This window comes from Toxorhynchites rutilus, chromosome 2 (assembly GCF_029784135.1).
Source record: "Toxorhynchites rutilus septentrionalis strain SRP chromosome 2, ASM2978413v1, whole genome shotgun sequence".
Classification (NCBI taxonomy): Eukaryota; Metazoa; Arthropoda; class Insecta; order Diptera; family Culicidae; genus Toxorhynchites; species Toxorhynchites rutilus.
In genome coordinates, this window is record NC_073745.1 from 333,125,967 (window position 1) to 333,153,810 (window position 27,844).

General features: G+C 38.2%; 2 protein-coding genes across 3 annotated transcripts in view; both read left to right on the forward strand.

Annotated features, from left to right (window-relative positions):
- The window catches only part of LOC129769587 (protein eiger), a 66,643-nt gene extending 39,122 nt beyond the window's left edge, over nt 1-27,521 (forward strand). The window contains exons 3-7 of the mRNA XM_055771949.1: nt 18,256-18,647; nt 20,960-21,149; nt 21,211-21,330; nt 26,748-27,002; nt 27,064-27,521. Coding sequence (XP_055627924.1) covers nt 18,256-18,647; nt 20,960-21,149; nt 21,211-21,330; nt 26,748-27,002; nt 27,064-27,324 — 1,218 coding nt within the window. The 3' untranslated portion in view covers nt 27,325-27,521. The remainder of the gene's footprint in view (nt 1-18,255; nt 18,648-20,959; nt 21,150-21,210; nt 21,331-26,747; nt 27,003-27,063) is intronic.
- Nucleotides 11,251-14,072, forward strand: LOC129769588 (uncharacterized oxidoreductase dhs-27-like). 2 transcript variants are annotated; one of them, XR_008741919.1, is made up of 3 exons: nt 11,251-12,074; nt 12,126-12,649; nt 14,009-14,072. XR_008741919.1 is itself a non-coding variant. In XM_055771950.1 (2 exons), the coding sequence occupies exons 1-2, from the start codon at nt 11,277-11,279 to the stop codon at nt 12,573-12,575; spliced, it is 1,248 nt and encodes a 415-aa protein (XP_055627925.1). In that variant the 5' UTR covers nt 11,251-11,276; the 3' UTR covers nt 12,576-12,807. The 2 variants fall into 2 exon arrangements, 1 of the variants encoding a protein (XP_055627925.1); XM_055771950.1 differs by lacking the exon at nt 14,009-14,072 and having other exon boundaries at nt 12,126-12,807.
- Nucleotides 27,522-27,844: the final 323 nt, after the last annotated feature.

Consider the following 27,844-nt stretch of genomic DNA (forward strand, 5'->3'; position numbering starts at 1 on the left):
TTGGCCTCCGAGAGCTGCGGTTAGCCGCAAACAACTTGATGACATGTGCTCACTCCTTCCTGAGCCACGATTGATCTTGGGAGACTTCAACTCTCACGGAACTGCCTGGGGGGAACAGTACGACGACAATCGTTCATTGTTGATATATGACCTTTGTAACAGCTTCAATATGACCATTTTGAACACTGGGGAAACAACACGTGTACCTAAACCTCCTGCTAACCCTAGTGCTCTTGACCTCTCGCTTTGCTCGAATTCACTATCGTTAAATTGCAAGTGGAATGTAATTCAGGACCCCAACGGTAGTGATCACTTGCCAATCAAAATTTCCATCACCATTGGGTCGAATTCTTCTGAATCTATAAACATGGCATATGACCTCACAAGACACATTGACTGGAAAAAATATGCGGACGCGATTGCTCTAGCCATCAATTCCAGAGATGGTTTACCTCCATTGGAGGAGTATAACTTCCTTTCTCGTTTGATATATGACAGCGCGGTTCGCGCTCAAACGAAACCCATCCCAGGTTCCACCATTCGCCGAAGGCCTCCCAATCCATGGTGGGATAGCCAATGTTCCAAGCTTTATGTAGAAAAATCGAATGCATTTAAAGCTTTTCGGAAACGTGGAACCCCTGAAAATTTTCAAATGTATTTAGCCCTTGAGAATCAGTTCAAAAATTTGATCAAAGGGAAAAAACGTGCTTATTGGCGAAATTTCGTGGGAGGTTTGTCACGAGAAACGTCAATGAAAAAATTATGGAAAGTGGCTCGAAACATGCGAAATCGCTCATCAACGAATGAAAGCGAAGAATATTCACATCGATGGATTTTTAATTTTGCACGGAAGGTTTGTCCTGATTCCGCTCCTGTGCAAAAAATTGTTCGAGACATACCACAAGATAGGTGCGATCTTGATTCCGAGTTTTCGATGGTAGAATTCTCTCTTGCTCTCCTTTCTTGTAACAATTCGGCTCCAGGATCGGATAGAATTAAGTTCAACTTGTTAAAAAACCTCCCTGGTGTGGCGAAACATCGCTTGTTGAATTTATTCAATCGGTTTCTGGAACATAATATTGTTCCAGATGATTGGAGACAAGTACGAGTTATAGCTATTCAAAAACCCGGAAAACCCGCGTCCGACTTCAATTCGTACCGCCCAATAGCAATGCTGTCTTGTATACGGAAATTGTTGGAGAAAATGATCTTGTTTCGCCTTGATCGATGGGTTGAAACGAATGGCCTACTCTCAGATACACAATATGGGTTCCGCAGGGGCAAGGGGACGAATGATTGTCTTGCGTTGCTTTCTTCAGAAATTCAAATGGCTTACGCCGAAAAAAAACAAATGGCTTCAGTATTCTTGGACATAAAGGGGGCGTTTGATTCAGTTTCAATAGAGGTCCTGTCAGACAAATTACACTCTCGGGGTCTGCCGCCTCTATTGAATAATATGTTATATAACTTGCTTTGTGAGAAACATTTGAATTTTTCTCATGGAGATTCGGCAGTGAGTCGGATCTCTTACATGGGCCTCCCTCAGGGCTCATGTTTAAGCCCCCTTTTGTACAACTTCTATGTAAGCGACATCGACAATTGCCTTACACAAAATTGCAACCTAAGACAACTTGCAGATGATGGAGTGGTGTCTGTCGTAGGATCAAACGAATCCGACCTGCAAGGACCCTTACAAGCTACTTTGAACAATTTTTCAACCTGGGCCATTGGGCTAGGGATCGAATTCTCCACGGAGAAAACAGAGATGGTGGTTTTTTCTAGGAAGCATAGACCAGCAAAACCAAAGCTTCAACTTTTGGGTAAACCGATCACTCATGCTATGTCATTCAAGTATCTTGGGGTCTGGTTCGACTCCAAATGTACTTGGGGGGCCCATATTAGGTATCTGAGTAAAAAATGTCAACAAAGAATAAACTTTCTCCGTACAATTACCGGCACCTGGTGGGGAGCCCATCCTGAAGATCTTATAATGTTGTATCGAACAACTATTCTCTCAGTGATGGAGTATGGCAGTTTCTGTTTTCAATCAGCTGCCAAAACACACCTCATTAAACTCGAGCGAATTCAGTATCTTTGTCTCCGTATTGCGTTGGGATGTATGCCCTCAACGCATACCATGAGTCTCGAGGTTTTGGCAGGCCTACTCCCACTAAAAGATCGCTTCAATTTATTATCTCTTCGGTTCCTCATCCGGTGTAAGGTTATGAACCCATTGGTGATCGGAAATTTTGAGCAGCTTATCGAGCTAAATTTTCATTCTGGATTCATGAGCTCATATCATGAATTCATCACCATGCAGGTTGATCCTTCTTCGTATATTCCCAACCGTGTTTGTTTTTCTGACTACATCAATTCCTCTGTACATTTTGATCTGTTCATGAAGGAGAAAATCCATGAAATTCCAGATTATCTTCGATCGAGGATCGCTCCTACGATCTTCAAAGCAAAGTATGGGCGTGTCAATTGTGATAATATGTACTTTACTGATGGGTCCTCTATGAATGAGTCCATAGGATTTGGAGTGTTCAACGTATTTTTTAGCACCTCACACAGTCTTCAGTATCCTTGCTCAGTATATATTGCTGAATTGGCAGCAATACACTGGGCGCTGGACAGCGTCGCCTCACGACCTGTTGAACACTATTACATTGTAACGGATAGTCTTAGCTCTGTCGAAGCTATCCGTTCAGTGAGGCCGGAAAAGCACTCGCCGTACTTCCTTGAGAGAATACGAGAAATTTTGAGTGCTTTATCCAGACGCTGTTATGTCATTACCTTTGTCTGGGTCCCTTCACATTGCTCCATTTCGGGTAATGAGAGGGCTGACTCATTAGCAAAGGTAGGTGCAATTGAAGGCGATATTTATCAGCGTCAAATCGCCTTCAATGAATTTTATTCTTTAGTTCGTAAAAATACCATCGCTAACTGGCAACGCAAGTGGAACGAAGATGAATTGGGCCGGTGGTTCCACTCGATTATCCCTAAGGTTAGCCTCAAACCATGGTTCAAAAGTCTGGACTTGAGTCGGGACTTTATTCGGACCTTCTCCCGACTCATGTCCAATCACTGTTCTTTAGATGCGCTGCTTTTTCGTTTCAAGCTTGCCGACAGCAATCTCTGCGTTTGTGGCCATGGTTACCACGACATCGAACACGTTGTTTGGTCGTGCGAGCTATATTTTGTCGCCAGATCGAATTTAGAAAACTCCCTTCGAGCTCGAGGAAGGCAGCCCAATGTGCCGGTGAGAGATGTGTTGGCTCGGTTAGACCTTGATTACATGTCCCAAATATATGTTTTCCTTAAAGATATCGATCTTCGAGTGTGATTGTTCTTACATACTTTCCCCCCCATTTTCTCCTCCTTTTCGTCCTTCGCGAGCTATCGGTTCCCTAACATTAGAATAAGTTAAATTGTTAATACATATTAGATGTGAGGATAGTTTAAGAATTCAGTGTGATGTGTGAGTATGAATGTGAAAGTGAGTGTGAGTGTGAGTGTGAACATGGTTACAATCTCCTTACATCCCATCCTTTTCCTAAAGAAAATGTGTCACCCTTCTAAACTCGAGTCGACCGCGAGTAATCGGTTTCCTATTTCATTAACCGTAGAATTAAGAAAACATGTTAATAGTAAAAGTATAGTTGAGAGTTTGGCTTCTTTAAACCTATGTAACTGAGCCTGTACAAAGAATAATTTTTTTTTTTCGTATTTTCCATTTATCGGGAAATGTCGAAAAATCGAACATTGGCCGAAACCCCTATTTCAAATGGTTCGAATTTTTATTTTTTCTACATCACAACGCGTATTATGTTATCAAAGTAATACTGTAGAAAAATATACACATTTTTGTTTATTTGTTTTTGTTATTTGTTAGGGTTATTCCACACATAGTTGTTATAAACCGAATTTATTGCCCAATAAAGCTATACAAAATTAAATGGAATTGATGGTAAGTAGTAGCTAATAAATTAAACTATTATTTGGTGCAAAAATATTGCCATGTGCTTCCACAAGACATGAAAAATGATCAAAGTTGCTGTTAGGTTTTTCGAACAGCTGGTCGTTATAAAGTTATAGGTATTGTATCAAAAAATCCACACAAATAGGTGCTCCACTGAATCGCAAATACCTTCTGTCAGGAATAAAGAACGGTTATTCAGTTAATAGTCCGCTATTATTAACCTTCCTATTCTCGCGCATACGGTCTCACAGACTGAGAATGAATAATTTTGTGTAACGCTTAAAAATGAATAATAGCAATATCAGGCGAATCAGCCCAGGAGGCTAACTACAACTATCCTTCACACCTGTCCTTTACAGAATAGAATTTGAGCGTTGTAATAAAATTTTTATTACAATAATTTGTAATTTTCACAAAGGTTAAACTTCGTTTACCGAAAGGCTGACAATGTTACAGAAGGCTTATGGTGAAGAGTGCTCGAAATTATTCAATTCGCCTGTCTATCACTTCTGATCAGGGCTTGAAAATAATGAGCTTGCTAAGTAATATTGAAAATATATTTTTATCAGTGTAACGCGTTTATTTTGCTTGTCGATGCTGCTGTCATTCATTCGACGGCAAACAAATTTACAATTGTGTTCATTCAAATTCATTCTGTATTATCTGAGCTTTCCTTAATTGATACATTTCGAATATCGTGTTAATCTACCGGGTCATGATTTTGTCATGGCTGGTAAACAGAATCTTATTCCGTCTGTTATCGCTGAATGCAAAATGAAGCTAGGGCACTTTGGTCATGCTGAAGCAGTTCAATACAGTGGTCCAATGTACGTTGCATTTCGTTCAGAAAGGAACTGTTCTTCGAACGCTTTTTTGTATAGACACGATTTTAAAAGGATGTGTAAGCTAGAGCCATATTAGAATAGGGATAATGAAGCCAGTTCATAATTCATGATTAATGCGGATGGAAGACCAGATAAAAACTCTCTTTATAAAAAGATCATAGATAGTTTCGATTGAATCTCGATGCAATATGCTCCAGGACGCAGTGCTTTCAACCGAGTTGAACGTCGGATGACTCCTCTTTTCCGGGGGTTTGCTGGTACAATACTTTCTCATGAGCATGAGGGATCTAACTTTGATGAAAAAATTAAAACAAGGGACCCGGAACTGGAAACGAAACATTTTGAGTATGCAGAGAAATTGTGAGCTTATGTGTGGAATAACCTATACACCCATACCTCGCTCGGTATATATTGGGTTCGCAAACTCCCAAATCGATGAAGCGGAATTAATACTATTTTGAGCCGAATGGTTTGCTCGTCTCGTAAATACATCCCTATACCTTTTGTAAGTAGTGAAATGTAACAACATCTTTTGTAAGTAGTGAAATATATCAAAAGGAAATGCTGCATTTATCCAAGGAGTAGTAACTTCTGTGTAAAACAAAATCAATTTATACCAACCCATGTTCCTCTTAACTAAACGCCAAATGGTTCGAAAGCACCAATTCCAACACATGTGACCATTAATTTTCTGACTCTGTTTGTTCGTAATTGTATGAACTTGTTGAAAGTTCTTCCTGGGCACCTGGGCAGATGTCTGATTTTTTACGTTGATATTTCCATTACCTAAAAAAGATGAAGTAAATTTCAAAAGAAAATTCTTCGAAAGGAAATCTAAAGAAACATTTTCAAATGACTTTGACTTTGTGTAAAGATTATGTTAGCGTTACGTTACTTAAGGGGGAGGGGGGTTTGTCTTGCGTTTTTTAATGTTACATAGGATAGGAGGAAGTCCAAAAACCGCATTTTTAGCATTACGTAATTTGGGTATCACGCCAATGTTCTAAAGGTGTGGAAAGAATCAGCTGAAGATGCTTAAGTCATGATTCACTCTTTTTTTCACGAGCACGAGAATAATGAATACGATTCGAGCGAAATTTTTATTCAAAATGAGACACTTTCATTCGATATAAAAACCTTTCACTTTCATTTGACGATTTGATAATTTGTGAAGTGTGAAGAATGAAAGAAATGGACGTGATGCGAAACGAGACTGTATGAAGATGAAGTGATATTCTCTGCATTGATTGAGCATGAAGAGAGAGTAACACTATTTTCAGTCTGCTCGAGTTTGCAGCAAAGTGAAAGGCGATAGGCTCATTATTGAGTAGCGATGTGTCAACTGAAGTGAAATTGCATGGCCCTGGTGGTGATATTCGCAGTTCCATCTAATTTTCATCAGTTTAAACAATGATTTAGATGATTTGTTATGCATATACATTTTTACAAGTGATACAGATTTCTCTTTTCATCGTTGGTTAAATAGGATTAGGGTTATGAGGTAGTGCTAGGGTATAGGGATGTCATGAACAGTAAAACCTGTTTTTGTACTGTTTTTTTATGCGTTTTTTTTGTGCGATTTTTTTTTGTGCGGTTTTCTGTTCTTGTGCCGTTTTTTTTGTGCGGTATATGAAAAGAAGCTTATTTGACGAAGTTATCGTGCATTTAGTTTTTTTCGATGGTTTATATGCATTTCAGTGCGAAAAAAGCATATTTGCGTCTCAATTATCCACTTCTGAAATCATTCCCCTCCTCCCTCCTCCCATGCTCTAAGTTTTTCTAAGTTTTTGCATGACATGATATCTAACAGCACTACGTTTCGGTATGCTAGTTGCAAAGTTGCAAAGCACAAAACAGCCACGCGCAACCGAAGAGGCAAACTTTCTCATCGCAAAGCAGGGAAACAAAAGGAAATTGAACGGTGAACGGCGTGGATTTGAGTTATTTTCTTGGGGGAAACTTTTTTTATGCGGTTCCTATCTACCGCACAAAAAAAGTTTTTTTTCCAAAATGTGTACCGAACACAGTTTTCATTAAGGCTTCGGTTGCTCGAGTAATACGATTTCACTAAAAATACACGTTTGTGTGAATTGTAAATCTTGACACTAAAAACCATCCGATCAGACTGAACGAGTTGCCGAATATTATCGTCCCGAAGTGGGGAATGTAGTGTTACCATCGACGGAGCGAAAAAAAATTCAATTTATCAATACACCGGGTTTTTATAAGCAGTAAACTATTGTTTGATGAAATGTGAAAAGTTCCCCTCACTGAATCAATCAAGCTTTATCACGGGTTTAAAAAATTATGATGAGACAGTTATGCCTAGAATATCGACATGAGACAATTGAACTTGATGTTGTTTTGACGTAGGACTACGTCTAACCGGAAGATATAGGGGGTGAAATGTAAATCTAGGCACTGAACAAGTAGGAAAAAATGCAAGATTTGGAACGCTATAACTCGAGCATTTCTCAATAGATCGCAAAGGTTTTTACATCAATTGATAGGAAATATATCTACGCATCTATCATTACGAATAACATTTCATTTTTCTTGAGATAAATAATTGAATAATTGTGAAATATCAAGCATTGTCAAAATGCACTATGTGCCCATTTTTGATTGGTCCATTTTGTGCTCCTCAAATCGTACCGACCAAAACGGGCAACCAGAGCAGCAGCGAAATAGAATGAAGCACGATTGGAAAAGAAAAAGAAAAAAATTAACGAAACATTCGTCGCAGTCTCACACATGCGTAATTCTCGAGCCAGCCAGTCAGCTTAAAAATCCCCGCACGGCTGCCGTAACGATCATTCTTTGTGTGGACACCGACTGGACAACATCGTTGCTTGACGGGCTGGACGGCGAGGGATCGAGTGCCTTTCTCAAGGCAAGAGGGCGGAGGTGGTAGCGCTGGAGTAGAGTAGAGTAGAGTTTTCAAAGGGCCTTTCTCAAGGCTAGAGACGAATGAACTGCAAAAGTTTAAAGTCTCTATAATACAATACCTTCCTTCCTTCCTTCCGTAACGATCATTCTCATTCAAACCGTACACCACATCGGTTCGCATCACAACACATCAACAAACCAACCCAAGCAGCCATGTCTGGACATGGTAAAGGAGGAAAAGTGAAGGGAAAGGCAAAATCCCGCTCGAACCGTGTTGATCTGGAGTTCCCCGCAAGGGTAGCTAGGCCGAGCACGTTAGTACCAGTGCACCAGTCCACCTAGCCGGCGTTATATAGTTTCGGCCGCCGAAGTGATCGAGTTAGCTGGCAAAGCTGCTCGCGACGATAAGAAAACCCGCATTCGGAACAGAACACATTCGGTTCGGTGGACATCAAGACAACAGGCAGTTGCAGCGAGTGGCGAGTGGCAAACGCAATCGCAAAACGGCATCAGGTAGCAGAAGAAAAAAGTTTGTCCTTTATACAAACTGCTTTGGTGGCAAATCCAGAACAAGGCGGCATCGAGGGCATTCGAAATGGTTTTTTTCAAAACCACGAGTACTAAGTTTTCTGAATTGGAACCATTCCATAAAACAAGGCGCTTTTGAGGGCCATTAAACTTTCCAAAAAAGAGTTTACGAAATACAGTTCAATGCTTTCTAAAACATTATCCAAAATAATAATAAAACACAAATTGATTTTTTCATAATTTGTTTGCCAGGATCTGATGAGTATGTGAATTTGGCAGTTGTTCTGAGCTTATTGATTGTTGGGGACTTTCCTGATTATTCAATTTTCACCAATTCTTAAATTGTTTCCAGATTGAAAGTACAGTAATTTACAATTAGTTCGACATTTAGCTAATTGGACGGACATTTAATGCGACTTATTTAGTTGGACATTTTTGTAAACATAGAGATCCAAATTATGACCCCACATTGAAAGTCGACACTGTACCACTGTCATCGCAAATGTTCAAATACAGGTTAATATCGCCTCCAATCCGACACTGAGTGGCGCTTCGACACGTCGCATTGAATGTAATTTACTGTACAACATGTCACAAAGCTGGATGGGATGAAATTTTCCATCTGAAAGCTGTGGCGAGTGGCAAACGCAATCGCTAAACAGAAAGGATTAGCCGAACAAGATGGGGATATCGAGTGATAACAAAACAATAAACTCTTTAGATTGAAGATAATTTTGTGATCCTGAAAAGGACACTTTTTATCCTGCATGTGAATCCAACGAGCGAACAAATCGTAATGAATGTAATTTTTTGCCATCGCTCCCATTTAACGCTCATTCGTTCGTCTCGTTGGACTCGCCCCTCTGACTGAGTCTGCCGATTTGTCTCTATCCTGTGAGTGTGTACCGCTAGAGTATAAAACACGCGGACCCCAAAAAAAATATCTTATTTTCTTTCAAACCGTAAACCCGTGTGGTTGTACGGCATCGGCATCGTGGACGTAACAAAGGAGGACAAGTTAAGGGAAAGGCAAAGTCTCACTCGAGCCGTGCAGGTCTCTTGTTCCCTGTTGGTCGCATTCACTGATTGCTCCGCAAGGGTAACTAGGCCGAAAGGATTGGTGCCGGAGCACCAATATACCTAACAGCGATTATAGAGTTTCGGCCGTCGGAGTGCTCGAGTTGGCTTGCAAAGCTGCTCACGACAATCAGAAAACCCGCATCAAGAACAGAGCAGCTTCGGTTCGGCGCTCATCAAGGCAACAATTAGTTTCAGTGATTGGCAAAGTGTTTCTCCGGCACGTCGCATTAAATGTAATTTACTGAACAACATGTTCAAGCTGGATGGGAAGAAATTTTCCAACTGTGAAAGCTGTGGTGAGTGGCAAACGCAATAGCTAAACAGGAAGGTTTAACCGAACAAGATAGGAATATCGAGTGATAACAAAAACACAACACCAAAGGTTCTTTTCAGAACCACCAACATGTTCATAAAGAGTAAACAGTAAACTAATCCATTTTTCAGGTAGACAGGTAGGTATTCACGTAGGAGACGAAAATAAAACAATATATTTAAAATATATATTTAACAAAAGCTGTCCCCTTTGTATAGTCCTACGTCACTCCGGTTATGTCCCCGACATTACCCACCCGTCTTTTTTGAAATACTGGGAACAAACAATAAGTTTTGTTGTGTTTTCCGAAAGATTATGCATCAAAATATCGTTTTATGAAGAAAAGTAAAAAGTGTCAAACAATAACATGGGATTACTATGCGCAGATTCCGAGATACCTCCTATTTTTTATTCGACCACCATTGATTGTAGTATTTCTCAAATATCCTCCGATACGGATCGAGTTTTCTACACTACAAACATGCCCTACCTAAACAGGCTGGTCTCGTCGTGTAGCACGAAGTCTTATTTCACTGTTCTTAGGTTAGAATGATTGATGCAAAGACAGTCACACGTATACTAAATTTCTGTGCACTTCATTCTCCAGTAGAAAACGGGTTAGCATTATTAATTTAGACAACAAATCCAATACATTCAGTTCACATAAGTGAGCTTCATAAGTGGGTTGAGATGTTACCCTATATAAAAGGGTCCCCACCTCGAAAAAATATATAAAATAAATATCAGCTCAATCAGACTTAAGTCCGATTTTATGGTCAAAAATCGACACTCCGGGACTTTTTTTCGATTTTTTCGATATTTTTTTTTGCAATTTTAAGACATTTGGCATCAAATCTTTTTTTTCGAAAACCCTGATTTCCTTTACTACCCCCTTGTATGATATTTTGATTTTCAAAAAACTCAAACTTCGACCGCTTTGCGCCACTCTCCCTTAAGTCCGATTGAGCTGATATTTGGTATAGGGTGTTTTTTCGAGGTGGTGAACATTTTTTATGGGGTAACTTTTTGAAATTAGAGATGACCATTTTCACTGCCACCCTAATGTATATACAAAGCATTTACACTCGTTCCTCTCCGAAGTGAATAGCTTGAGCGCGTCATCGTTGCACAACTAGAGAGTTGTCATACAGGCCTAAGTTGTTTCCTTTTATAAAGACTCGTTAACGTGAAAAGAAAGGTCTCATCACAAACAATCTTCTAAAATGTATTCAAATCCAATGGTAGTCCCATCGACAATAGTTATAAATATTGTAAGTGAGACGCAAATAACTCACATGAAGCAGGAAAAAACAACAATAAGTGAGAGAGACGAAAAAAGGAAGAAAATATAACAAATTTATGTTGTGATTCGTCCTCTACTGTACTATTTCGAAATCGGACGTAACACAGCTGTTTTGGGTAAAAAGCGTCATCGACATGTAATAAGTCGTGATTCACTCAATTGCAATTGTAGCAGTCTAATGACACCTGATAGTAGTCCCAAATTTGTATCACAATGGTCACGTATCAGCTGCAGACGGCTTTCATGATTCACTACCCATGCTCCCACTGATTAGATATGATTCGCATAGCTCAATTTAAATCGGGCGCCGCATCCAGTTATCGATCCCAGTTTACCATGGCAAGTAGCGTTGAATTGCCACCTTTTGTGCATGATTCCATTGCAACGATTGCGTTGCAAGAGGGTTTCACTTCGGATCGATTCAGCGTAATTATCGAATCCGGTTGCAATAAAGGCGATGGGTTCAGCAGTGACTTGTTCCGTGTTATTGTGGAACAAGATGGCCGAAAACTAGTTCTACTCTGCAAGCTGCCACCGCTGAACCAGGCCCGACGACAGCAGTTCAACAGTATGAAGATTTTCGAGCGAGAGAGTCTGCTATATTCGAAGCTGCTGCCAAATTTGATTGAGTTCCAGAGCCAGAAGGGGGTTCAGCCACATGAGGGGTTCTTCAATGTGCCGAAATGTTACCTGGCGAGTTGTGATGTTGAGAAGGAACAATCTATTATTGCGCTGGAGGACTTGCGGGAGCGTGGCTTGAAGATGTGGAACAAAATGATACCCGTGAACTATGAACATGCACGTATGTTGATGGTTCACTTGGGTCGCTACCATGCCGTTTCGTTCGCTATCAAAGATCAACAACCGGAGCTGTTCGAGCAGTTCAAAATACCAGATCTGATGACAACAGCGATGGCAGAAAATGAAGCGATCCGTGCGCTTGTCAATGCCACTATGGATCGAGCGATTGGTGTCCTGGACGCGGACGAGGATGTCGCTCGGTGGAAAATGGTAGCTTTGAAGGAGAACTACTTTGAGGCTATGAGGAAATGCTGCGACGGCGCGGGGACAGAGCCATACGCAGTGTTGGTACATGGCGATTGTTGGATCAATAACATGATGTTCAGTTATAAGGTAGCTTGGTTTATTTTCGAGAAAATTTTCGCCAATTATTGTTATTTTCAGAACAAAATCCCCGAAAGCATGATTCTACTGGACTGGCAAGGAGCCCGGTACGCTTCTCCGGTGCTGGATTTATCCTATTTCTTCTCTTGCTGTACCGACGAAGCATTTCGTCGTCAATATTACGATGAGATGCTGAACATCTACTACGGTTCACTCCGTGATCTACTGGAACGGCTTGGAGGTGATCCCGCGAGGCAGTTTCCCTTCACCGCACTCTTGAGACAACTAACGCGCAATGCCCGGTATGGTGTGATGCTTGCGGCTTTCGTACTGCCTGTGATTTGTACGGCCAACGAAGACATTCCCGATTTGAACGATGCTGCCGAACGGTATCACAAGTCACAACAGCTCGAGGCGAACATGTTCGCCAATTCTGGATCGTCGGAAGAGGCGTTTCGCCGGCGAATGAGAGGATTGATTCGCGATATGGTCCGATTCGGTTATATTTAGAATTGATCGACGGTCCGAAAGAAGGGAAAAAGGTCCCACAATAGTTAAACAGCAATGCTTTTCAGTTTCATGAGGTAACATAAGAAAATCCCCCAACATAGTAATAAATAAAACAATTTACAAGATTCCGCTTTGGGAAATGAGAAAACATTGACGAATATTATGGCTATATCTGTGCCTAGAATTCGTAAACAAATAAAAAAGGCTTATAAACAGATTTGCGTGATTCAAATAGCTTGTTATCAAGAAATATTCAAGCTATTGAAACAATTTTTCGTGTCAATGAGTAACACGTATATAACTCTTAGACATTTCATCTTTTGTATGTAATGATTACTATAACACAGCTGGAAAGGAATAATTAACGTTAGAAGAAGAAATGGATTCCTCCTCGAAAATATCCAACACAAATAATACCCCCTTTCCCACCAATTGGAAACGACGATCGACTGCGGCATTCGTAAACAAATGATATTATAACTCTTGCTTTCATCAATGTGATTTCTTTGATATGGTGAAATATTCTCTACACCATATTAAAGATTTCTCCCCTGTCAAATCCATAGTCAATGGCACCATTTGTACCCAATCTGTATCGAATTATCATGGATTCTCCGTTTTTGCTAAATGCTCCGTTCAGTCCGGTTGCAGAAAAGAAATGGGATTGGGAGAGAAGAGCATAGTGTTTAAGCGAGCAAGTAAAACCATTTCCATTCATTTCGCACCTCCACTCGTTTCGCAATCACAACTAAAAGGATTTCGAAGTGGACGCCAGCTTATATACAGACTTGTGTGATTTCAATTGCCTGTTTTCTAGGCAACTTTAAAGCTTTTTTGGGTCAATAATTAAGGATCATATAATTGTTGAACATTTTGTCTTCCGAATGAAAATATTATTATCACACCACTTCGTTCAGTTGGCAAAGAGATATTAACGTTCTAAACTTTTCAGTTCAAATGTAACGCTCTTATTTTCGAAACTTTGAACTTACACCCCGGTACAGAAATGAAAGACGTAATCCTACGTCAAAAATGACGTTGGTAATACCTACGATGAGACGGCAAAAATTTCACTGGAAACATTAGTGCCATTCAAAAAGAAGTCAATACATCATCGAAATATTTTGAAAACGTGTGCCTCAAAGTGTCGTTTTATCGATTTGAGTTGTGAAATAAGAAAAAAAATCAGTCGTATCGAAATCATGTGTTTTTATTCGAAGATATTTGTTTAATTTTCGAACCGGAAGTTCGCTCACAATGATAGCTCCGTGAAATTTCAAGTCGTCTCTAAGTAATTCTAAGTTTTCGTCTTTGAAATGTTTTATCGAAATCGTCTCATTTTTTTTAAATTAATGCCGAACCTTGTTGGTTAGGTTGCGTGTCAATCTCATTAGCTTATGTCGAATTGTCAATTATAATGCGTTTTATTTCAGGAGTATTTCACGGATGAGGGCAAGTTTGTTGTGGATGACCGTTGCAAAAGGAAAAAAGCTGTCGAAATTTGTTTCGAAGAACAGCCAATGAACCTTTCGTGACCAAAAGCATCATAAGGGGTGAGATCTACAAAACTGAGTTCTTCTAAACACGGCTTTTGTTCGTTCGTCATCGACAGTTTCACAGTGAGAATATCATGCGACATTTATAATGATAATTTATAATAAATATATAATTTTTATCGTACATGACTACTTCTTTATGTGCATGTTAGAGTATCAATGAAAATGGCCATTTTGAATTTTCAATCGGGACTTGATTAAAAATGTTGATTCCCACGAAAATATCATATCATATCAGCTCAATCGGACTTCATTTACTAATGTCACACAGCCGTCAAAGTTTAAGTTTTTGGAAAACCGAAATTCACTCAAGGAGTAAAGAAAATCGGGGATTTCAATAATTTCCATTTGATGCCAAATGTCTTCAGAGTTGATGGAATATTATCAACTTATCTGATCGCATAATTTGGACGTTTTTCGGCAATAGCGCTTCAAACGGATCATAGTTACCTGTAGAAGTCTCCATTCATCGTATGACCAGGTCTTAGTTGCTCATGTATCACACCCTCGATCCCACTTTTTCGATTGACCCGGATGCTCCACAATGACAAATAAAATCACCAATTTTAAATCGTCCAAACCATTCCCTTCAAAATTTATCCGATGGTACAGAGTCACCATAAACTGCACAAACAAGCCCAAGAGATGCGCTTCATGCACTTTTCTTCCAATGGAAACAGAAAATCTTGATTTCCCACAAATGGTAGGGGAAGGTTGCCCTGAACCGACCACTCCTTGGATATCGAGAACGATGCTACCTACCGAATTTTTAGTAGTGTCAAATGAAATGTGTCACTACGTTGACAATTTGGTTGTATGATTAGCGCCGTTTTATGTTTTCAATGCTTAAAAAAGGAAAAGATAGATTTTTAATCTGTACGTATGATAAGTTAATGTAGATGTCAAAAATTGATAAAAATAGGCTTTCAGATCGGAATTCAGATCGGTTTGCTCATTAAAATAAACTAAATAAATTGAACATACCTGTAATCTGTAGTATGCTGTATGTAGTTAGTTAATTGAAAAACGCGTTTCCGTTTCCGTTTTCGTTTCCGTTTCCATTTCCGCTTCCATTTCCGTTTCCGTTTCCGCCATTTCGCTCTAACACTTTTTTCATCTCGCTTTAATACTTTCTTTGTCTAACTCCCCTAATTTAACGTCTGCTCTATTAGCGCCGTTTTCAACGAACCGGAGGCCACCATCTTCGTTTACAAAATGGCATTAGAATACGAAATCTGACTTCCGCTCTTAAAGCCCTTTCACTCAATACTCATATCGTAGGGGGTATCCATCACTGGTTACAAGATTATATTCGTTTTCCGCTCGTCAGCTATTTTCACTCATTACCTATATAATTGGGGTTGTATATCATTTCCGGCCAATTGGAATAGATTCGCAGCAAAAAAAAAGAGGGCTCAGGACTATAGGAGGGTCGGTTAGAGACCACCATTTTTGAAAGTGACGAAAAAAGGGACTTTCGATTTGGCCTCTGTTTTCCCCTTTTTCAACGTTCATGAACCACACCGACCAGTATAAAACATGGATTAAGAGTTATAGTATTCATTTCAATACCGAAGTTACAAAAAAACGAGATTTTTATGTGATGAATAGCTGTTGCAATTTAGGGGGTCGGGTCAGGGCCCCCTTTCCCTACTTATTTGCAACAAAACTGAACTCGACAAATTCAACGATATTTTTAACGCGGCAGAAATGTATTTGTTGTGCAAAACTCAAAGACTTGTAAATAATATTTGCTTGACAGATTTAGACACTTCACGATTCAGTAGAAATAAGCTGTCGCCTTCGACTATTTATGGCACCTCGAACCATCTTGCGGAAACGGAACGAATTATGTTCCACACACAATACATATACTGAACTACTGTGAAAGTTTGGCTTGGTATTTTGATAACTATAACCGATTTATCAATCAATCCAAAGTTTGATATACCAAATGTTGGTTTCATTGTTTGATTCGGATGGCAAGTATAGGTGCTGCAATTGAAATCATATTCTCTATCATGTTATGTAATACAATTATAAAGCAGAAGCTCAAATCGAAAAAAAATACAACATTGTGGATAGAAATTTGCTAGACCCTTTACAGTATCTCTACTACATCTTACCTACATCTAATGGAGCTCACTCATGTAAACCATGTTTGAGATACTAAATTCTGACTCAATCAATAATACAACCCATTTTCCAATGAAGAATATGAGTGCTATCGAATTTAGTATACGTGTGGCTATCGTCGAAACAAACATACCACCTTAAGAGCGATTAAATATGCACTACGTGCTGCATGCTGCGAGAGCAGCCTGTTTTGGGAGGACATCTTTGTAGTGCATTCGAAATACCTCTCAAAACCATTGATATCATTCCGTACATACGTGATGCGAAGGATGAATGATAAATACCTGGCCTATATCTGTGACTGAAACAACAAGATTGTGTATGTTATCCTTGAGAACCGTCAGAAGCCTACATTCCATATTTCACAGAATTTCGTCGCTAGTCGTATAATTATATTATGTTCGAATGACAGAGAAATTATAATATATTAATTTTTTTTTTTATAAATTCGTTTATTTTTACAGGCTCAGTTACATAAGTTTAAAGGAGCCAAAATCTTAAATATATTTTTAAAACTATATATATGAACAATTTTCTTAAATCTATGGTTAGTAATGTGGAAAACCGATTACTCGCGGTGGACTCGAGATTAGAAGGGTGACATATTTTTCTCAGGAAAAGGATGGGGTATAAGGAAATTATTACAATGTTGATAATCACACACACTCAATTCTTAAATCTATTCGTACATCTATTGTGAATTTACATTTCATTCTCCTGTTTATAGCAAGCGGACCAATTACTCACAAAGGAAGAAATGGAGGGTATAAGGATATAAGGATAATCACACACGAACATCGATAGATTTAAGGAAAACATATATATGGGACATGTAATCAAGGTCTAACCGAGCCAACACATCTCTCACCGGCACATTATATATATTTATTTAATAACCACAAAACTTCTTTTTTTAAAATTTTTTAGAAATTGTCCAAAAAAAACGATTTTTTTTTGTTAACATAAGTGTTTCTGTCGCTTTGGAAAGCTTGCACTCTAAGCTCACTGCTGATTTGATTGTAGCATAATAGGGATAGATTTATGTCACATCCATCATCGAATATTGTATGAAAAAGGCTGTGTATCAAAACAGTGCATGGAATTCTCGACGCTCTCGATGGAGCAGAGTCTGAATAAAAACCAACAAGCCACTGATTGGCTGGAATGGTCTGCTAAAAAATGTGGGACGTTTCATTTGAACTGTTTGGGTTTCACTTTTTCCTCGAGCAGCTTCGCTCGTGCCAAAATATGGCAATCAAGAAAACGACAAGTTTTGACGATTTCGCCCAGAGAGGTAATCCCCCACATTTCATAACAAGGTGCAGTCTCAAAGCTTCTCAGAACACCTTGTTTACAGAGCAGTGGGCGCAGTGCGAAAAGTGTGCCTTCATTTTTGCGTTATCAAATGGATAACGTGACTTTCTGTTCAGTCACTTCTAGGGGAACTGTGTGTTCCAATCGCTCATATTAGATATAATTTTCTTAAAATAATATTATTAGATAGAAAACCAAAGATACAAACGCAAAATGTCACAATTTTTTGTTTCGTAGATTAGAGTAAGAATTGTTTGATGTTAATACCACCTTAGTTCAATAAAATATTCATATTTGTGAATGTTTCCGAGCGTTAATGAGTCGATTACTAAGAAGTATTGCCACATGTCATGCGGAATTGTTGCCTCTCATTTTCTCGGATAAACCGTTTAACATCGATAAATCCAACATTCCGAGAAACCACCTCGTTTGATCCTGCTGATTTAGGCATAAAAATGAATTCTCCACTTTATGAAAAAATAAATATATTTTCAGTGAATTAGATCTTTTTATTACGGTAAATTTAGCGATTTTTTTAGTGACAAAAACCGAACAGGTTCAAATTTTATCACGTGCTAGTTTTCCGTCACATTCGAAAAAGTTTCCGTCAGACCGCATCGAAACGCGTTTCGGTTAGCAATTCCTATCATATCCGCTTTTGACCTCTCTTTCAGTATGACACCAACGACATTCAACCCAGCTCCGACGAGTATGATGAGGAACCGTACGACGGGGAAAGTGACATCGAGGAGGGAAGCACCAGCGTGTTCGGAATTCCGGACTATCGCCTGGACGATATCGAGACGGAAATTAGCGTGACGGCCACTAACACAATCGATGGCAAACGGAAGGCTCGTTCGATTGCCGAAATGACCTACCAGGGAATTCCTATTTATGAAGAGCCGTACATGAACCTCCATCAGAACCGCTCCCGACACCAGCATTTCCGTCACCAGCAGCAGCAGCAAACACATCGGTCCGGACATTATCAGCAGATGCGCCAACGGCCAGAGGAGCTGGCAACTCCACCGCCACAACTGAAGCTCAAATGGGACGATGAAAACAGGTGAGAAAAAGGCACATATTTCACAAATTCCTAGCGGGACGGCTCTGAGTAATTCCAAATGAAATCGACAAATGACAAAACATGAGTATTTTTGATTCGAATGAGAGTGTGTGTTCCGTTTGGGTTAGAGGAAATATGAGTTTTCCACAGCAATTGCGAATTTTTTGACTCAAGCGTAACTTTTGAAAAGGGCGTATCGATTTGAGCAAGAGAAATCTTTGATAATTTATATCTCAAAAACTATGAGTCGTACCGAAATAGTTTCTTAAAAAGAGTTATAGAGTATTGATGGTTGAATATGAAAAAAAATGCACACTGAGAAAAAAATTGGTTTTCTTTTTTAATTTACAAAATAAAAATTCAATTTGCAATATCCAAAATACATATTTTGTAATTTTTTTTTATTTTTTCATACAAGTCATGCAGAAAATTAAAAAAACGGGCCCAAGATGGTAAAACTATTTTTGACGAAATTTGTGGAACATCGAATTTTCAGGAATGTTCGAAACATCGAATTTTTGTATGTTAACAATCATTTTAGCCACAAATTATGAATTCTGATGTGATTTAAAACAACGAAGGTTATAATCAATCTCTTTCTAAATGTAGCCATTCTCGAAATATTTAAAAAAATATTTCTAATGTATTGTCTTTTTTATAGTAAATAATCCCTTTTAATATGTTTGTCGTGTTATATCGTCATGTTCATGAAATTTTATGAATTTGCTTTTAATTTACAACAACTTTTCGTATTTGGAAAAGTTCATCATGGTTCATTTTTTGACTCAAGCGTAACTTTTGAAAAAGGCGTATTGATTTGAGTAAGAGAAATCTTTGATAATTTATATCTCAAAAAATATGAGTCGTACCGAAATTAGAGTATTGTTGGCTTAATTTGAAAAAAAATATACACTGAGAAGAAAAATTAGTACTCTTTTTTTTTATTTACAAAATAAAATTTTAATTTGCTATATCAAAAAATATGTATTTTTTTATATTTTTTTCAATTTTTTCATATAAAATACAAGTCATGTAGAAAATTTAAAAAATGGGCCCAAGATGGTAAAACTATTTTTGACGAAATTTGTGGAACATCGAATTTTTAGGAATTTTCGAAACTTCGAGTTTTTGTATGTTAGCAGTCATTTTAAATCACAAATTTATTGTATTTTTCATAGTAAATAGGTCCTTGAAATAGGTTTGTCGTGTTATACCATCATGTTCATGAGATTTTATGAATTCACTTATAATTTCCAACAACTTTTCCAAATACATCGTTATGGTAAAGACACATGTTTAGGAGTTACGTTACGAAACATACATTGAAAAATAATATAAAAAATACATATTTTTTTATATCGCAAATTAAAATTTTATTTTGTAAATAAAAAAAGAGTACTTATTTTTCTTCTCAGTGTATATTTTTTTCAAATTAAGCCAACAATACTCTAATTTCGTTACGACTCATATTTTTTGAGATATAAATTATCAAAGATTTCTCTTACTCAAATCGATACGCCCTTTTCAAAAGTTACGCTTGAGTCAAAAAATGAACCATGATGATGTATTTGGAAAAGTTGTTGGAAATTATAAGCAAATTCATAAAATTTCATGAACATGACGGTATAACACGACAAACATATTAAAAGGGATTATTTACTATAAAAAAGACAATAAATTAGAAATATTTTTTTAAATATTTCGAGAATCGCTACATTTAGAAGGAGATTGATAATAACCATACAAAAATTCGAAGTTTCGAAAATCCTAATAATTCGATGTTCCACAAAGTTCGTCAAAAATAGTTTTACCATCTTGGGCCCATTTTTTGAATTTTCTGCATGACTTCTATTTTGTATGAAAAAATAAAAAAAAAAGTGTATTTTGGATATTGCAAATAGAATTTTTATTTTGTAAATAAAAAAAAGAGTACTAATTTTATTTCTCAGTGTACAATTTTTTCATATTCAACCATCAATACTCTATAACTCTTCCTAAGACACTATTTCGGTGCGGTTCATAGTTTTCGAGATATAAATTATCAAAGATTTCTCTTACTCAAATCGATACGCCCTTTTCAAAAGTTACGCTTGAGTCAAATATTTCCAATTGCTTTGAAAAACTCATATTTCCTCCAACCCAAACGGAATACACACTTTCATTGGAATCAAAAATACAAGTTTTTAAAATCTGCATTTTTAGGACGATTTCATTTGGAATTGCTGCTCTATTGTGCAGCAATTCCAAAGCCGCCCCAACGCGGGATGATATACAATAATTGACGTATTCTCTTGCGCTTGAATAAATTATAGGGAAATTCCATCACACCAACAGTTGAACTTTGTGGACAAACATTCCACACGAAGGCATCACATTGCTGAGCGGCTTCAGACCCCGTTTGCCACCGCTGCCACCGACAGTCTGCCGTCAGTTCCTTCCTACGTTCGCCGGAATGAGTTTGATAGAAGGGAAAAGTTCGTGGAAAATTCACAGCCTAACTGGGTGAGTTACTCGGTATAATAGCGTTTGGTTCTGCAGAGGTATTAAAGTTATTCTTTCTCAGGTTGGGCCAGATCACACCACAAAACCCCCGGGGTCAACACATGACCGCCGGAGTCGAGTTATGTTTACAAATGCGGAGAACAAATACCCAAAAGTTATCAAGAATCCAGGAAAGTACATGGTGAGTGCAAGAACCTTTACTTGTGGCCGTTTGTTCCGACGACAAGAGATAGATTCCTGTGATGGATATATGTTAGCTTATTTTTTGTGATGTGTTTCATGAGTTTTTAATGTGTACTAGATTTTTGAATATCTGAACAGGACTTTGGACTTTTCACCGATGTTCTTTTGTCATTTCATGAACAACAAAAGCTATAAAACCGAGTTATTACAAAAATTACAAATATTCTGTTTGAAACTAAATAAGATTAGTTTGAAGAAACAAGTTCATGTTGATGATTGTTTACCCCCCAATATCTCGCGCTGATGTCGTATACGCACTCGACTGATGGTTGTTGGGAGTATAAGGATGAAGAATATGGTAGCCAAGAGATCATTATACTGTGCTCCACGATGGAAGTATAGTGCCGTCGGCCAAAGTTTACATCGGGGTATACTTTGGATGCGATGTCCTTGTAGATTTCTGTCCAATTCCTACTCACAGATGTTCGTTCCGCTCTCGTGTAGTGTGTAGTCACCCACCACCATTTCCGATTCTGAATCTTAGTTGATATCGGCTTCAAATGACAACGTTCGTGAATCTGCCAGTTTCCTGCAGTATCTTAGACATCGTTAGACAAAGACCTGAAGCTTCGTCTTGTTCTCTACTGATAACAAGATGACGTCACGAGGGGAGGGATGCACTTGGTTTCGATTTTAATTTTTTTGGTTATGGACCAGAAGGGTTTAGAGCGAGAAAGAATTTGTCGATTTTTTGCTGAAGTTCCCTGTTGTTTAGATCTTTAACCTTCTAATTAGATTATTGAAAATTATTTCTTCCAACACAGCCGTCAGTACCATTTTGTCTCAAATTCCAAACAGTTAAGCTTTGATAGCCATTAAAAAACCTCGCATTACTCAAAATAGTACTGTTTGGATTTTGTTTTCGTAATCATTGGTTGTTTTGGTTTTTTATAGTTTACATGGTTTAGGGACCAAGGACGCTATATTTTTCAATAATTTATCTTGAAAGCTTTTCTACAAATTTACCTCTTTTTTCCATAAATGACTTTTTTTTACAAAAACAAAAGCTTTAAAGAAAATATATCAAAAATATAGCGCCCTTGATCTCGAAACCATGTAAACTATAAAAAATAAATACGATCAATAATTACGAAAACTTGACAACGTAAGACGATTCTGTTGCTTTCGTTTGAAAAATGAGAAAAAAATGTGAGTATATATTTATATGAAACTTTTGAATTCAGCCATTCCATGCCAAGCCGATAGATTGATTCTCAGATTTTCATCAAAAGTGGTAATTTGGTTCTCCATCGCAAAACATTAGACCCGTATTTTTTTTTTTATATGGGTGCCTATTTCCGTTTTAGGGTGGTCCAAATTTTTTTTTCACTTTTCCCAAAAATGTTTTTTTTAGTTACTACTTTTTAATTACTGAAAGGAAGATAAATTGTTTAACAGATAACTTTGAAAAATTATATCTAAAAAACGAAAAAAAGCATCTCTGATATAGAGATATGTTATGTAAAAAAAATACTCAGCTTTTAATATAAAATATGAAAAAAACGCCCTCTAGTCTAAAGCCATGAAAACAATGAAAAACGACTACAATCAATAATTATGAAAAAAAAATCATTTTTTGCGAGTTTAATATTTTTTTAATAAAGCTCGTAAAGCTAAGCTAAGGTAGCTCATTGGCTTCAATTTGATATGACGATCATCTTAATCGGTTTAGTAGTACAAAAGTTATGATTTTTTAAAAAAGGCCATTTTTGGGAAAAAGGTGGAAAAATTGTTTTTCGGATCAACCTAAAATGGAAATGGGCACCCATATAAAAAAAATTAAAAATACGGGTCTAATGTTTTGCGATGGAGAATCAAATTACCACTTTTGATGAAAATCTGAGAACCACTATATCAGTTTGGCATAGAATGGCTGAATTGGAAGATTTAGGCAACATTTTGAGAGTAGTGCAATTCCAAATGAAACCGAACTGAACATACAGATTTTAAAAACTTTTATGTTTGATTCGAACGAAAGTTTGTTTTTCGTGTGGGTTGGAGAAAATATTAGTTTTCCAAAGCATTTGGGAATTTTTTGACTCGAGTGTAACTTTTGAAAAGGGCGTATCGATTTTAGTAAAAGAAATCTTTGCTAATTTATATCTCAAAAACTATTAGTCCTACCGAAATAGTGGCTTAGAAAGAGCTATAGAGTATTGATGACCACACGCGACGAAATATACACTGAGAAAAAAATAGTATTAATTTTATTTACAAACAAACTTTAATTTGCAATATCTAAAATGTATATATTTTTACTTTTCATCAATTTTTCATATAAAATAGAAGTCACGTAGAAAATAATGGGTACAAAATGGTAAAACTATTTGTGACGAACTTTGTGGAACATGGAATTTTTATGAATTTTCGAATTCTCGAGATATTTGAAAAAACATTTCTAATGTATCGTCGTTTTCAATTTTTTATTTTTTAAAAATAGTTTTACTTTCTCATACTCTTTTTTTGAATTTTCTACATGACTTCTACATGAAAAACTGTGCATCACTTTCAAATCGCCCAAACCATTCCATACAAAATTGATCCGATGTTACAGAGTCACCATAAAATTTCACAAGCATTCGAAGCACTGCAGCTGTAGTTTTCTTCGAATGGAAATAGAAAATGGTGCTTAAAAGTGCTTATGTGCAACGAAACTCGACATTTTTATCACAGTAAAAATGAAACATATTGTACCAATCTCAAAGATCAGAAACAATATTTGGTTGACAGATATCAACACTGCACAATTCAGAAAAAAAATAGCTGTCGCCGTTCACTATAAAATATTACAGCGACTATAAAATATTACGACACCCAATAAAATATTACAGGAATTCCGATTCGATTGGTATGTAAATCATAATAATGCGTTGGAAGCAAAAAGAGTTTTCAATATTAATACTATTTTCATGAAAACGTTAAATGTGTTCTGATTTGGCACGATTTTTCATAATTTCTTCTTTTCCACTGCATACTCAGTGTTACGGCTTCTCTAGCCGGCCATGTAAAGCCCCCTCGGCGAGAGCAGTGGACCAGTTAGATGGGCCACCATGATAAACAGTGGTAAGGAGATTCGGAAACAATAGGAAGGAACTAAATGTCAAAATAAATAATCAAAAGTAAAAAGCGTAGACAAAGAAAATATATTAAGGTGAATAATAGGAATGGATAAGGGAAACTCTAAAACATAAAAATTAATTATCTCCGTTGCTACTATATCGATTGTAAGTAGTCTGAATTACGTATAATTGAGCGATTGAATGAATTGAATTATTATAGGCTGGAAAAAAGAGAAAGGACATAAAAGGAAGAAATTGTTGGTTGGACAGAACAGATACGAAGTGTGAGTAGACAGAGGTTAGATTGTAAAAAGAATTATTAAATGAAAAATGAATTGATGGCTTTTAGCTGTGTCCAAAAACGATACGTGATCTGCTTAAAAGATCCTGAAAATTTTGCCAACACTCAGCCAAGCTATTTTTGAAATGATTGCCCGATATTTTTAGGTATGAAGTATGTGAGTAGTTGGTGGGTTTAGGTTGTTTCCGTCAAATCCACCCGCTTTTTAAGATACCACTAAAGTATCTTTCGGTTGTAGTGTAAGCTTATCAAACCTGGCAAACACTTTTACTTGTACAGGGGTTTCCTTTAAATTCCGAAAGTAAATTGAAATAAAACACACTTAGAATTCGAATTTCGATGAAACTTTCATTTCAAATTAAAGTTTGGTTTATGCCATTATGTGTGAAATACAACATCATTCAAATGTCCACCTAGGGCTTCCTCGCACACCTTGATCCGGAACAGGTAATTTTTGATGACTTTTCGGCACATATGGGGCGGTATCTCGGTCATATCTTCACGAATGTTGTCTTTCAAATGTTCAAGAGTTTGCGGAGAGTTGGCATAGACTAGGTCTTTCGCATAACCCCACAAAAAAAAGTCTAGCGGGTTCAAATCGCATGGTCTGGACGGCCAATTGGCATCACCAAAACGCGAAATTATGCGTCCCTCAAATTTCGTTCGCAATATGGCCATGTTCGGTCGTGTTGTGTGGCACGTGGCGCCGTCCTGCTGAAACCACATGTCATACGTATCCATATCTTCAATTTGTGGCAAAACAAATCGGTTAACATGCGGCCATAGCGGTCACCATTCACAGTTACCGTCTCGCCTTCCTCATTTTCAAAGAAATACGGCCCGATGACTCCACCAGACCATAATGCGCACCAAACAGTGACTTTTGGTGGATGCAATGGCCTCTCAACAATCACGTGTGGATTTTCTGAGCCCCATATACGGAAATTTCGAGCCCCCGAGCTCGAAATGTGCCTCATCGCTGAAGAAAATTTGATGCGAAAATTCAGCATTTTGCTGCTGTTGTTCGTTTACCCAATCGACGTATGCCCGACGCATTCCATGGTCACCACGCTCTAATTTTTGTACCAGTTGGACTTTATATGGATGTAGGTGCAAGTCCAAATGCAAAATTCGCCACAATGATGTGTTTGACAAGCCCAATTGCTGAGCACGCCGTGGAATCGAAACATTCGGGTCATCCTCCACACTGGCAGCAACAGCAGCAATATTTTCAGTCGAACGCACATTACGATGATGCACAGGTTTCACAATATCCGCTACGGATCCAGTTTGTTCGAATTTACGCACTACATTAGCGATTGTGTGCTCTGTAGGCCGTCCATGACGACCAAAATCCGTCCGTAATGCTCGAAAAACATTTGCCGGTTTTTCATCATTTTTATAGTATAATTTAACAAAATTAACACGTTGTGCGATGCTAAAACGATCCATATTGTAAAATGGCAGACATTCAACTAACGATATGACGCTTTGGTTGACAGCTATGTCAAACGGTTGTCAGCGCAGGGCTGTATACTTTCGGAAGCCCGAAATGGAAAATCCTGTATATCCTCAATTCCAGAGTCTGGTTTGTGACCAAACCCCAGTTATCCACCTACTGTAGATTTCGCCCCAGATCGCGAACTTCTTGCGAATTCGTCAGCGAAATCGAACTTGAATCTGCTTGGAACATCTCCTCAAGCTGCCTTCATCCTGGGCACTCCATGAGAGATATTTTTTGCAATTTCCATCTGCGTGTTTTGGACGCGAATATCATTCTAACAATCTTTCTCTCCTCTTGGTGACGGTAAAGATGTGGCTATTTAAACTATTTGAAGCTCGAATAACCGAAACTATACATCGAGAATGGATTGTTACTTCAAAGCGTCATTCAATGTGTTCTATGTGCAATTTCACTAGTTCAGATCAATCACGGAGAGCAACTAACTAAGATTTCAATTCCCATACAAATCTTACTAATCTAATATATTTTAGGAATCACGTCAACCGCCAGTCCATCGGGTAGGACGAATCATACGCAAGGCGGGTGCTCCGAGTCGTGTAACTGCGCTCCATCTGGCGAAATACCACCCGCACTATACCAACTTCAGGGCTACGAATCATGCAACTTGGCACTGGCTTCCAGTTGATGCGGCCAACCACGAATCACTGAACTCGGGTATTTTCAAACTGTCCCACAATGGCACCCTCACAGTGAACGACTCCGGATTATACTTCGTCTATGCTCAGGTAAACACTAGTAATAGTCAATGATTAACACCGGCTTCTGAGATGTTTCCTTTCACCCCAGATCACCTACGCAGACCTGCATCCGATCAGTGGCTTCAACATTCTGGTCAACGGGAAGAAACACGCGTCATGCTCTGTTCATGGACAGCATGGCAAGAAGACGAGCACTTGCTACACCGCTGCATTGATAGACCTTGAGAACGGATACCAGCTGGAGGTAGTCGACATAGACGAAGGCCGTGTCCACCTCCCGTTCCAGGAGAAGACTTTCTTTGGTTTGTACAAACTCGGCAGACGACCGCTGGCAGCAAGCAATACTTAAGCCAACGATGAACAACACGTCCCAAACTTTTGTACATATACGATTCCCTAATCTATTGTGTAGTTTTAAGTAACTCATTAATATTTATCCTGACTTGTTATTAATACGAGTATGTATTGAATGTGTTATCTCTGCTGTTATCGTGATATACAAAACCAAGGTTACAGAACTCTTGTGAAATAAATGAAATCAACACATGTCCCCTGGAAAGCCATTTTTCAAGTGGGTGAAATTCCATTACGATTGCGGTTCGTGACGCTGGCCGAAATACACTCATTACTAGTCGACCGTGCCCGAAGATCCTTATTTATGTGCTGCCTTTATTCTTTCCCTGATATCCCCACTTCTTCCATCTTACTTTCCTTTTTTCTTTTTTTTTACTGTCGGCTCCCACTTGACAAGCCGACTCAAGAACCCTTCTATGGGATGCTGCGTTGCGATGGAATGGGCGCAGGAATTCTCACGCCGTTGGAAGGAGCTGACGATGATGACTGACTGACTGGATTATGCCGCTGTTATA